Here is a 13103-nt window from a genome sequence, read left to right on the forward strand (position 1 = left end):
GCTCAATCGGTGCAGGTTGCAGGGAGATCACAGTAACAGAGGTAGGCAACAGCACTCGAATTAGAGTAAATCTTGAGTTTTTTTTATTAAGGGCTTTTATTTAGCCCTTAATAAAAAAACTCAAGATTCTAATTCGAGTGCTGTTGCCTACCTCTGTTATTGTGAGATATATAAAATTACGCACAGAGAGAATTCCAGCATATTGCATGCCTCGCGCAAACACAGCGATTGCGAGACGGGAATCTGATTGGTTTGATTGATGTAGCCCAGGCATTGCCTGGTCACACCTGTGAGTAATGTGGTGCTTAAGACTGTTTGGGGGCGCAGATGACTTGGCACAGCTCTAATTTGCGCCTGCGGCAGGTGCCGTGAACATTTCCACATCCCCGCAGAGAATTGCTAACCTTGCTTGCAAGATGGATAACCTCGCGAGATCAAAAGAGATTCTCTCGAGTAATCCATCTTGTCATGCACAGGCAGTTAAGATGATTGGTCGAACCATGCCGGCCCAACGAATCAGCGGCAGCCTTAGGCGGGCTCAGGCTCGTCTGGGCAAGTAGTGGGTACATGGTCTTTGTAGTTCTTTTCACTCGTCAACATGGCTGCTGCCGCGGAAGTGACAGGCAGTCTGAATGAAATTGAATGTAACGTTCCCAATTCTATGTATTAAATTCTAAAAAACGACCCTCAACATTTGGGAAGGCTAAGCCACACAACTAGTTTGTTATAATCTAACTAAATGCTTCGTAGGTGACTTTACGACCGTGAGGACTCAATCAATGAATACCACGGAGATCAGGCACTGGCACCTTCGGCGATCTGATTGGTTGAAGTTAACACCCACCAGCGGTGATAGACAGATGGGTCATCCAATCACCTGCCAAGTAGCTTGGAAAAAGTGCCCGCCTCCATCAGCGGGTCTGGTTACTGCATTCCCAGATCGACTGGTTTAGTGAAACGTATGTGGAGCTATACCGTCCATCTGGCAGCGTCAGGTTAGAGAATTGCATCCCCACCATATTTCGGGGCTGTTTTAACTTCGAAAACATGGAGGTCACATCTACCCAGACAATTATATCATTTTTGAAGAGCTGGTGGACTAGGTGCGATTCGGGGGGGTGAAGTTGCAACATTGTTTCATTTTTAATTTGGCCCGGTTCGCTTTCACACATGCAATTTTCCAAGCGCACCAGACTTTCTGAACAATGTCACGTGGTCAAAATGGTCACTCGTCTATTGGATGGACAGAATATAGAGGGGAAATCTCTCCTCTTCTGCTGCCTTGCCTGCTGAGGGCTGACTGCACACAAGTGAATCCGCGAAACACAACCCATAGAGAAACATCGCATTTATGCAATCTTGGTATTTCTGGTTTTACTTTGGTGTTACTATCAAATAAATATTTTACAAGAATGCGCCCAATATGAGCAGCAGATGAGGCAGCGAACTGTTGGGTCCAACATCATTCTGCAGATGAGACGAGATTGTTCCTTCTACCACCTTCTACTCATGATGCACTCACTGCCTTTCCTATATTTGCTCTTGTGTCTGGTTCAGTTTGCTTTCACACCACAAATGAACCGCGCTAGAGTTCACTTGCAAACGTGAGGGGAGGGCGTCAGGAATGCATAGAGTAGAAATCATCACACACACACACACCCTTTCACGGGGAATCCCAATGGAGCGTCAAAGTGGTTTGTAAAGAGAGACAAAAATTTACTTTTTCATATTTATTTTTTTTGCATTTACTTAACGTTTCTCTGTGTTGTGCCTCTGTGTGTGTGTGTGTGTGTGTGTGTGTGTGTGTGTGTGTGTGTGTGTGTGTGTGTGTGTGTGTGTGTGTGTGTGTGTGTGTGTGTGTGTGTGTGTGTGTAGAAGGTAGAGGAGGAGGTGGAGCTGGAGAAGGGCAGCCATGTGCGTGTGGTGACTGCAGAGAGTGACAAAGACAAGACAGATGGCAAAGTGATCTGGGTGGACTATCCCAGTCTGCCCAAAGTCCTAAAGAAGGGAGCCATTATGTACATCGATGACGGCCTCATTGGACTCAAAGTAGTAGAAACAGGTATTATTAAGATGATTTAATCTACAGTGAGAAACATCAACACAACACATAGTGAGTGCTAGCAGAATAGCGATATGAATAGGTTCACATGCTTTATACAGGCACTCGATTACCATCTGCTGCACACCCACGTTGAACGTTAGAGTAGACGTTATACAGTATATATATAGATATTATACAGACATTATACAGTATCACTGTCCACTAACTTACCACCTATCTTCTCTCCTACTAGAAATATTACTAAGCTTTTTATTCATATCTTAACCCCCCTGGTATTCCCCTGCAGGCTCTGACTGGGTGGACACGGTGGTGGAGGCTGGTGGGACGCTGTGCAGTCGTAAGGGGGTCAACCTCCCCGGCAGTGACCTGATCAACCTGCCGGCGGTCAGTGAGCGGGACGAGGGCGACCTGAGGTTCGGGGTGGCCCAGGGGGTAGACATGGTGTTTGCCAGCTTCATCCGCTCCGCCCAGGATGTGAGGGATGTACGGCGGGCACTGGGGCCGCACGGCCGCGACATCAAAGTGGTCAGCAAGGTAGAAAGCCGGCAAGGAGTTCAGAAGTGAGTGTCATGTAGGAGAGGAACAGTATGCTGCTTATGCTCATCTCAACGGAATACAGATTTGTTCAAGCGAGAGGGCCTATGAATTGAAAGCATTTGGGCAGAATTATTTTCAGAGATAGATTTTGAGGGAGTTGAGCGGAGACTTTTAGAACTCCCTCTCAGAATGAGGCTGTGTTAGGACTTACAGTAATCTGTCTGATAGTGAACTGCCGAACTATCCCTCTTCTGGGCAGCCGGCTGTCACAGAGTGATGGATAGACATATTTCAGCTCTATACTATCTGGATTTGTGATACATGATCTGTTTGAAATATAGCTGCCACTTTATATCTGATCTCTATTCCTCATATCTGCTCACTGACGTGATTCGGCTATCGTTATAATTTAAATGGGATTTTTATGCCTCCGCCGGTGATAGCCGAACCAGATGCATTATGGTTTCGGGTTGTCCGTCCGTCTGTCCGTCCGTCTGTCCGTCCCATGTTTGTTATCTGTTATCTGTTATCATGTTTGATATCTCAGGAACACCTTGACGGAATTTTGCAAATCTGGCTCAAACGTCCACTTGGATTCAAAGATGAAACTGGTTATATTTTGGTGGTCAAAGGTCAAAGGTCACTGTGACCTCATGAACGCCATTTTCTAGATCGTTAACGTAATATCTCAGGAACGCCTTGATGAAATTTCGTCACACTTGGCTCAAACGTCCACTTGGACTCAAGAATGAACTGATTAGATTTTGGTGGTCAAAGGTCAAAGTTCAAGGTCACTGTGACCTCACGAATGCCATTCTTTTAACTCATTAACGCAATATCTCAGACACGCCTTGACTGAATTTCATCACACTTGGCTCAAACGTCCACTTGGACTCAAGAATGAACTGATTAGATTTTGGTGTTCAAAGGTCAAGGTTCAAGGTCACTGTGACCTCACGAATGCCATTCTTTTAGCTCGTTAACGCGATATCTCAGGAACGCCTTGACTGAATTTCATCACATTTTGCTCAAATGTCCATGTGGACTCAAGGATGAACTGAGTAGATTAGGGTCATCAAAGGTCAAAGTTCAAGTTCAGTATGATGGCACAAACGCCATTTTCTAGCTCGTTAATGCAATATCTCAGGAATGCCTTGCCTTGACTGAATTTCGTCACATTTACCTCAAACTTCCACTTGGACTCAAGGATGAACTGATTACATTTTGGTTGTCAAAGTTCAACGTCACTGTGACCTCACAAATGCCATTTTCAAGCTCGTTAATGCAATATCTCAGTAACGCCTTGAAGTCTGGACAGACATGCATGTCAACTGCTCACTTGTTGGCGGAGGCATATATCCGTGGTGCGGTCGTTCTAGTTGAGATTTGATCGTGAAGATTACATCTCAAGAGATTATGTTGCGGCACACTTGGCACGGAAGTTATATTTCCTGCAGCTGTATAAAAGAAAAGGTGTCCTCATTTCATTTTCCTGCTCTTCCTTAATCTCAATCACTTTACATTGCTCATGTGTGCATCTGTGGCTGGGTTGCATCCAGGCAATGTGGACTTCAGACCACCGCAGTTGTTGTCAGCTGTGAGCTGCTTGGTCATCTCCGCTCACTCTATTCTGTTCTTCTCCATCCCCCGTCCTTTGACCCCAAACGCTCCATCCCTCTCCTCCCCATGCCGTCTCATTCCTCCGTCAGGTTCGAGGAGATCCTGGCTGAGAGTGATGGCGTGATGGTTGCCAGGGGCGACCTGGGGATTGAGATCCCAGCGGAGAAAGTCTTCATCGCCCAGAAGATGATGATTGGACGCTGCAACTCAGTCGGCAAGCCTGTCATCTGTGCCACACAGGTCAGAGACGGGGGGCCCATACATATTAGTGTGTGTATACATATACACACACACACACACATACACACATGGGCAGTATTTGAGATAAATCAGCATTGTGGGAACTTGTTTGGCAATGGCTTGAATGTAACAGATGTTCATTTCTGTGTAAAAGTTACATAGTATTATAGCTTTAATGGGGCCACTGAGCCCATACTGAACAGTCGGCATGTGATAGCTGGCTCATTGAAAGTACCCCCCTATCCTCTTTGTTGGGTTTCTGGTGTTGTGGGTTGGGGAGTCCTGTGGGGAGGGGGAATTGAATTGAATTCACTTCAATTCAATACTTGTTTCTATGAATGTATATGTTTATGATTATATTAATGTAGCTGGTTATTTTTGTTCTTTCTATGATATAATTTAAAATAAAAAATATAAAAAAGCTCTCCACTCAGAGTAATTCAGCATTACAGCAAAAGCAAACTAAGCCCACAAACAGAAAAAACAATGCCCCCCCCCCCCCCACACACACAGATCACCGTTGCAGAATCAGCTGACCCTCTGAGCGATCTCATTTTCCAACTGTCTGCCTTGCTTATTGACTCATAACACTGAGTCTCCAGCATGCCAATAATCATCTCTCAACGTCGCCCTCCCCCCCACTCTCAATGATGTCTCTTTTCTCTGCCACGCCCCCCCCCACCACCAACCCCACTCTCAATTATCTCTCTTTTCTCTGCCACGCCCCCCCCCCCACCACCAACCCCACTCTCAATGATCTCTCTTTTCTCTGCCACGCCCCCCCCCACCACCAACCCCACTCTCAATGATCTCTCTTTTCTCTGCCACGCCCCCCCCCCCACCACCAACCCCACTCTCAATGATGTCTCTTTTCTCTGCCACGTCCCCCCCACCACCAACCCCACTCTCAATGATCTCTCTTTTCTCTGCCACGCCCCCCCCCACCACCAACCCCACTCTCAATGATCTCTCTTTTCTCTGCCACGCCCCCCCCCCCACCACCAACCCCACTCTCAATGATGTCTCTTTTCTCTGCCACGTCCCCCCCACCACCAACCCCACTCTCAATGATGTCTCTTTTCTCTGCCACGTCCCCCCCCACCACCAACCCCACTCTCAATGATCTCTCTTTTCTCTGCCACGTCCCCCCCCACCACCAACCCCACTCTCAATGATCTCTCTTTTCTCTGCCACGCCCCCCCCCCCACCACCAACCCCACTCTCAATGATGTCTCTTTTCTCTGCCACGTCCCCCCCACCACCAACCCCACTCTCAATGATGTCTCTTTTCTCTGCCACGCCCCCCCCCCACCCACCAACCCCACTCTCAATGATGTCTCTTTTCTCTGCCACGCCCCCCCCACCACCAACCCCACTCTCAATGATGTCTCTTTTCTCTGCCACGCCCCCCCCCACCACCAACCCCACTCTCAATAATGTCTCTTTTCTCTGCCACGCCTCCCCCCACCCACCAACCCCACTCTCAATGATCTCTCTTTTCTCTGCCACGCCCCCCCCACCACCAACCCCAACCCCACTCTCAATGATGTCTCTTTTCTCTGCCACGCCCCCCCCCCCACCACCAACCCCACTCTCAATGATGTCTCTTTTCTCTGCCACGCCCCCCCACCACCAACCCCACTCTCAATAATGTCTCTTTTCTCTGCCACGCCCCCCCCCCCACCACCAACCCCACTCTCAATGATGTCTCTTTTCTCTGCCACGCCCCCCCCCACCACCAACCCCACTCTCAATAATGTCTCTTTTCTCTGCCACGCCCCCCCCACCACCAACCCCACTCTCAATGATGTCTCTTTTCTCTGCCACGCCCCCCCACCACCACCAACCCCACTCTCAATGATGTCTCTTTTCTCTGCCACGCCCCCCCCCACCACCAACCCCACTCTCAATGATGTCTCTTTTCTCTGCCACGCCCCCCCCCCCACCACCAACCCCACTCTCAATGATGTCTCTTTTCTCTGCCACGCCCCCCCACCACCAACCCCACTCTCAATAATGTCTCTTTTCTCTGCCACGCCCTCCCCCCCCCCACCACCACTCCCAACCCCACTCTCAATGATGTCTCTTTTCTCTACCACTGTCCATCTATCCTGAAAGCCATTATCTTTGCCATCCCCCTAGAAGGCGTCTAATTTCTGTTGGATTGATTGATTGTATTACTTTACTATCCTTTATGGGGAAATATTGGTCCGGTCAAAACGCTAATGTATTTTCTGTGTGTGTCCATAGATGCTGGAGAGTATGGTGGCCCACCCGCGGCCCACCAGAGCCGAGGGCAGTGACGTGGCCAATGCCGTGCTGGATGGAGCTGACTGTGTAATGTTATCTGGAGAGACCGCCAAGGGGCTCTTTCCTGTGAAGGCTGTCGCAATGATGCACTCGGTGTGTGTGTGTGTGTGTGTGTGTGTGTGTGTGTGTGTGTGTGTGTGTGTGTGTGTGTGTGTGTGTGTGTGTGTGTGTGTGTGAGAGAGAGAGAGAGTTTTTGTTGTCCATTCAGTTACTCTAGTTCCGATACCCGTTGGAGCACACAATCACTAATTGGCCATTAGTGGTTGTCTCGCTCACAGAGTTGGCATGCAGCCTCTCCTCTCTCTCCCCAGAGGGCTTTCATCGTCCACTTCACTGGCTGATTCAAAATCGGCTTAGGTGTGCACCATCAGTAGCTAATGAATGAAGCTCCATGGTGCTGAACCTGTATTCAATCTTTTTGGCCACTAATTAGCCATTTTTTGCCACTTAGTCAGCCACAATTCACAAATCTGGCCTTGTCACCGTCTGCTTGGGACCCCTACCGATACCCGTGCCAAATATGAATGTTGTCAGGCCGAGGGTGTCTGAGGAAAATGGAAACAGATGCAGAGATACGTAGCTTTGCTCATTTATGTGTAAGATTACTTACTGCCTTTTGATAACCCTCTCTGTCTCGCTCTCGCTCTCATCTGTTCATATAAACACACAGATCTGCAGGGAGGCGGAGGCAGCCATTTTCCACCAGCAGCTTTTTGAGGAGTTGCGTCGTCTGACCCCTCTGTCCTCGGACCCTACAGAGGTCACAGCCATCGGCGCGGTGGAGTCCTCCTTCAAGTGTTGCGCTGGAGCCATCATAGTCCTCACCATCACTGGCAGGTGCATGTCAACGCAAAATGCACGCTCATAGACATATTTTGTTTAAGGCACTCATTCCTGTGTTCAGATGTTTTATATATAGTGATCTCCTGTAAGCTCATGAGGACTGGGCATCACTTGAATAAACATTTCATTCATTACGACACACACACACACACACACACACACACATGCACATGCACACATGCATATGCACACAAGTCCCATCTTTCTGCCTCATCATGTTTGTCTTTGTCTTATGTCCATTCTTGCTAGTTCTGATACCCGTTGGAGCACAGAATCACTACTTAGCCATTTAGTCAGGTCTCACTCACAGAGTTGGCATGCAGCCTCTCCTCTCTCTCCCCAGAGGGCTTTCATCGTCCACTTCCCTACTTCCAACTCCGCTCAGGTGCATCAATAACTAACGAATGGATCTATCCATCCATGGTGCTGAACATGTGTTCACTCATTTTGGCCACTAATTATTCATTTTGGGCCATTTAGTCGCCCCTAATTACCTAATTCAAAAATCTGGCCCTGTCACCGTCTGCTCGGGACCCCTGCTGGTGGTGTCAGGCCAACGGTGTCCAAGGAAATGGAAACAGATATACATCAGAGATGCGTATGGTTTCTCATTTATGTGTAAGATTTGTAAAATGTCATCTCTTTTTAATTGTTGTTCATGTTGTTGTCCATTTTACCATCCTGGTGGAGGATCCCTCTCTGAATTACCCCGCCCAAAGTTTCTTACTTTTCCCCCCTTCTAATCTTCGGAGTCTCTCCTTGTCTTCACTGCGGGTGGTGATAGTACTGGTTAGACTCCACTATGTAGGTTAGGTAGGCTGTTATGTCTTTCCAACATGCTATTTTGTGTCTGGTGCTTCGTTTCCCTGTGTTTTGTTTTGTTGCATACTATATTGCATCCTTTTGTTTTGTGATTGATTGTTGATCAGTCAGATCTAGGTTGACTCGTCTGTAGAGTCCGTCAACAAGTGTTTTATGATGAAACACAGTATGAGGCGGCGTTCACACACACAATGCGCTCATTTGAGCTGCCAGCATCTTTCTGCAGAATCTGGCTTTCATGTTCACAGTCAACAGCATCAAACAGACGAAACCAGCTGGCTACCATCCGTGTGATCGTTGTGTTCCTGAACTGTATTGCACGCGACTTCAGGGGGGAACAAAACAAAGCACACACAAAAATGCTCCGTGCGCTGTGTTTTGTGTGCAATGGAAGCGCTCTTGACATGATTTCCAAAGCGTTCACACACGTCCTGTGTGAACGCCGCCTAAATAAACTTGCCTTGACTCCAGTCTCCACCAATATAGACACCAAAAATACATAAACATAAACACTGCTCACCTGTTCCATCCTCATCCCTCCTTCTCTTCTTACCCTCCCTCTGTCCTGCCTGTCTGTCCCAGGTCAGCCCATCTGCTGTCAAGATACCGCCCTCGCTGCCCTATCATTGCAGTGACCAGAAGCCCCCAGGTACAGTCCCAATGCATGAACTACAGTAAATACCAGTAACAAAGTCCCAATGCATGAACTACAGTAAATACCAGTAACAAAAGTGAGCGTGTTTCGTGGCGACCCGCATCATTGCATAATGCATGATGCAGTAAATCTTTACTCTTGCTCTCTGTTGATCTAAATCAGGGATGCGCAACTTTGATGATAGAGAGGGCCACAAACAAAAAAGTTCTCACTACCAGAGGGCCAGATTGTGACTGTGCATTTCCACCAGTAGCCTACTGTAATCCCATCACTCCCAATTATAGCTGCTAATTTAATGAAAGGGACTGGTGATCAAAGTTTATTATGCCAACATTTATATGTTTCATATTCAAATTTAGTAATGCTTCCATTCAGATGACAGCAGAAACTTTGCTCTAGCTTTAAAACTAAGCCTGCTACAGCAATTGGATGAGGTTCACCCAAATATGTCATATTAATTAGATTAGTAATGTTGCATGTGCAATGTGCATCCTGGATAGTTTGTTACAATAGCGTTAGCTCAAATGCTAATTGATAGGGATAAATTGTGATTTAAATTGATCCCTATCACTAATGTTAAACAGTATGTGGATGGACAATGCTAACGCAATTAGAGCCATGTTCTCTGGGATGTACAGTAAAATAAAAACACAGATTTGGGTGATCTAACCTAACTTAACTTAACCAAAAACGGTTTGTAAAAAGAAAATTTGAAAGAAAGAAATTGCCCCAGGGGCCACACTGAGTGAGGTCGCGGGCTGCATCTGGCCCGCTGGCTGCCAGTTGCCCACCCCTGATCCGAATTCCTATCCCGATAGGCAGTCCTATCCTTACAGATTGATTCGTGAATATTTTCTGAAGTATTGGGCTCTATTTTCCCACATGCCTTAGGCACAGAAACTGCCGTTAAACGCAAAAAAACGCGCCTTGCGCCTGCCTGGGGAAGATACTAGCAACATGGTTTTAGGCCACGAAATGCGCTTTACGCGAAACAGGCATGGCGCAGTGCCAGAATAGGCCAGAATGGGCGTTTCGGCCTTAAATACTGGCCTAACGATATCTTCCCCCCTGGCATTAATTTAGCGCTTTGGGAGATCAGAGCCCTCGGCTTTTCTGAAGCCGGACTGGATCGCTCTGTGGAATTGGAGCTTAAAAGTGAAGCTTGTGATTCGTTTACTGCACTTCCCCAATGAGCAGATTGTGCATAATTTTACGCTTAAAAGGCGTGGTTATAATGCTTAAAGCCACCTGTTGCGCCGACACCAAAATATCGAGTGCGCTGGTCCACACCCACTAATCTGAGCTGCACCTGGCACTAAGCGCAGTTTTTAGGCCGTTGCAACGATAGAGCAGTATGTCTGTTCTATAGAGAGTTCTCTTTGCTCGGGTACAGTGGTTCTTAAAGGGATAGTTCAGTACTTGCAGCGCTCGGCACAGTGCTTGCTTTATGCGTAGGAATACGGTAGTTGTACAGTTGAGAGAGAACGTGGTACCAAATGAAAGGGCTGTTTGACAGCAAAGTAAACAGCTGAAATTTTTCCAAATATAACGTACATGTGCACTGATATCGATTTGTTTAGGTGGGCTTTCTTTTAGATGGCTAAATTACATTTTTGCTCATGGCCCCGTTTACAACAGGAGGCGGCTCTACTTGCCTGACGCGGCCGGTCTGCACTTCCTGACGCGGCCGGTCTGCACTTCTCCAAAATGGGAGTGTGAGGAGTCCAATGCACTGTGTGTAGTACACTGACTGTCTGCAAGTACCTCATAGAACCCAACGTCAAAAATCCAAACTATCCCTTTAAACTTAGGATCAGAGCCCAAAATATGTCACTAACCAGTTTCTGGTTGGTCCCCACATGACAGTAATATTAATGTCATACAACTGTATTAATCCCTGTAGGCAAAGTCTCTTTTCCCTTGGCCCGCTCTGCATGGAGGTCATAGTGTCAGCTACAGAACAACGCCCCTGGAGCTGGTAGGGCTTCACTTTGGTGGTCAAGGACATTTCCAGCAGGATGGCATGGGGGCTCCACTCCCCTCTGCTGCCCTCTGCTGTCTGGGTGCTAGCTGGTAGATTTTAATCAGCGTGAATCTATGCATGAGACTGTATGGATTTAATCTGAATGCTGAAAGACTATAGCCATTTGTTGGACACTTTAATCTGAAGCACTGTACAGTACCATGAGGGCATGTATTTTCTTGCACAGGTGGGCCTGGTGTGAATCTTTCTTTAAGCATTTCTGAATGTCACAGTAGACAGATGGAACAGGAAGGGGGATGACATGCAAAAGTAATCATGGGCCAGAGTTGAAGCCAGGGTGTCACATTTCTGGGGCATGTTGCCTTCGAGCCCTATAAGCCACTAGGACGCGCGGATAGACTCTGAACCCTGACAGTGCTAGTTTGTCGCTCTCCCCCAGGTGGCGCGTCAGGCCCAGCTGTTAAGAGGGGTGTTCCCTGTCCTCTTCCACCCACTGCCTGCGCCTGTCTGGGCCGATGATGTCGACAACAGGGTCACCTTTGGCATGGATATAGGTCAGTGTGTTTTTTGTTTGTTTGTTTGGCAGTGCATCCCTTACCTGCCGTGTTTTGTATGATATGATACTGTATTACTCATGCACCCCCTCTCTTCCTCCTCCTCCTCCTCCTCCTCCTCCTCCTCCTCCTCTCCAAACCCCACTCTCCCCAATAGGGAAGGCAAGAGGATTCTTCAAAACAGGCGACATGGTGATTGTGATGACAGGCTGGATCCCAGGCTCAGGTCACACTAACATTATGAGGGCAGTCAATGTACCCGAACACCCTGAACTTATGGGACACTAAATATGCTGTTTGTCACAAGTACAAAACCCCACTCAAAAGAAGATTGGGGAAGCAGTTTTTTTTAACTATTCTCCTAAACCGTGGAACACCATCCCAAAGAACATTAGAGGTGGGGCTTTATAAACATTTTCAAATGACTACCAAAAACGTATCTTTTCAGCTTAGCTTTTAAATAGCCTTCATTCTGATACGGACAAGTTACCATTTTGGTAACACTTTATAATAACGTTGTTCATTTATAAGCCTTTAGTAAATGATGAACTAACCATTTACAAAACATGAATATACATTTGTAGATGATTACTAAATGTTATGTTAACATATACAAATGTGCTGTAAGTCATCTATATAAACCTTTAGTAAATGAAGTGTTCCTCAGCTGTTGTAAATGATGTGTAAATAATTTACAATTCATTTACAAGGCTTTCTGCATCCTCTAATCTAAAGTGTAAACCAGTCATGACACATAAATGTTAAAAAACTTAAAAATTTAAAAATGAGAATTTGTTTGTCATGGTTTTGTGCCAAAAAGCGGGAGTCTGTGTGTAGCGCAGGGAGGGGTGCTTTTAAGTGTTCGGCTAGTGTGTCGGGTCCTGGAGGGGGGTCTCCTTTGCGCCGAGATGACGTGAAGCGCAGCGGGCCGACACGCCCACAATTAGGGCTTTGCGCGGCGCTATTCCAGCGCAAAACGTGCGCTAATGCAAAATTACCGCCATTGTGAAGATAGGGCCCTATATGTGGGGGGACAGAGCTTTAAACTGGAGATTCTCATCCATCTGTGGATAGTGAGGTTTTTGACCAAGAGGAGAATCTATGATTCTCCAGTGCCTTAGGCCTGCAATGAGATCTGAGTAAACATCAGATCAATAGAATCAGGAGGGACAGGGGAGAAGAAAATTAAGTGGGTTCAGTCACAATGTGCATATAAAAGTGGGAGTATTTGATGTGTTCTTTTATCTTTTTATCTTTACTTGATTTGATTATTTTAATGCAATGCATTTTGATTGTTCTTTATATGAATTGTATCTTTTTATCTGTCTTTTATCTACCTTCTATTGATGTGAAGCGCTTTGAGCTGCATGTTATGTGAAAGGTGCTATACAAATAAAGGTTATTATTAGGCTATTATTATCATCATCATTATTATTATCATTATTTATTAAACTGACCTAACAATGCATTGCA

General features: G+C 46.6%; 1 protein-coding gene across 1 annotated transcript in view; it reads left to right on the top strand.

Annotated features, from left to right (window-relative positions):
• Positions 1-13103, top strand: part of pklr (pyruvate kinase L/R) — a 24550-nt gene extending 11447 nt beyond the window's left edge. Inside the window, exons 5-12 of the mRNA XM_083648348.1 lie at positions 1876-2062; positions 2352-2625; positions 4312-4462; positions 6713-6865; positions 7443-7609; positions 9020-9086; positions 11516-11630; positions 11788-13103. Coding sequence (XP_083504474.1) covers positions 1876-2062; positions 2352-2625; positions 4312-4462; positions 6713-6865; positions 7443-7609; positions 9020-9086; positions 11516-11630; positions 11788-11918 — 1245 coding nt within the window. The 3' untranslated portion in view covers positions 11919-13103. The remainder of the gene's footprint in view (positions 1-1875; positions 2063-2351; positions 2626-4311; positions 4463-6712; positions 6866-7442; positions 7610-9019; positions 9087-11515; positions 11631-11787) is intronic.

The sequence above is a fragment of the Poromitra crassiceps genome, assembly GCF_964638095.1.
Source record: "Poromitra crassiceps genome assembly, chromosome: 1".
Taxonomy (NCBI): domain Eukaryota; kingdom Metazoa; phylum Chordata; class Actinopteri; order Beryciformes; family Melamphaidae; genus Poromitra; species Poromitra crassiceps.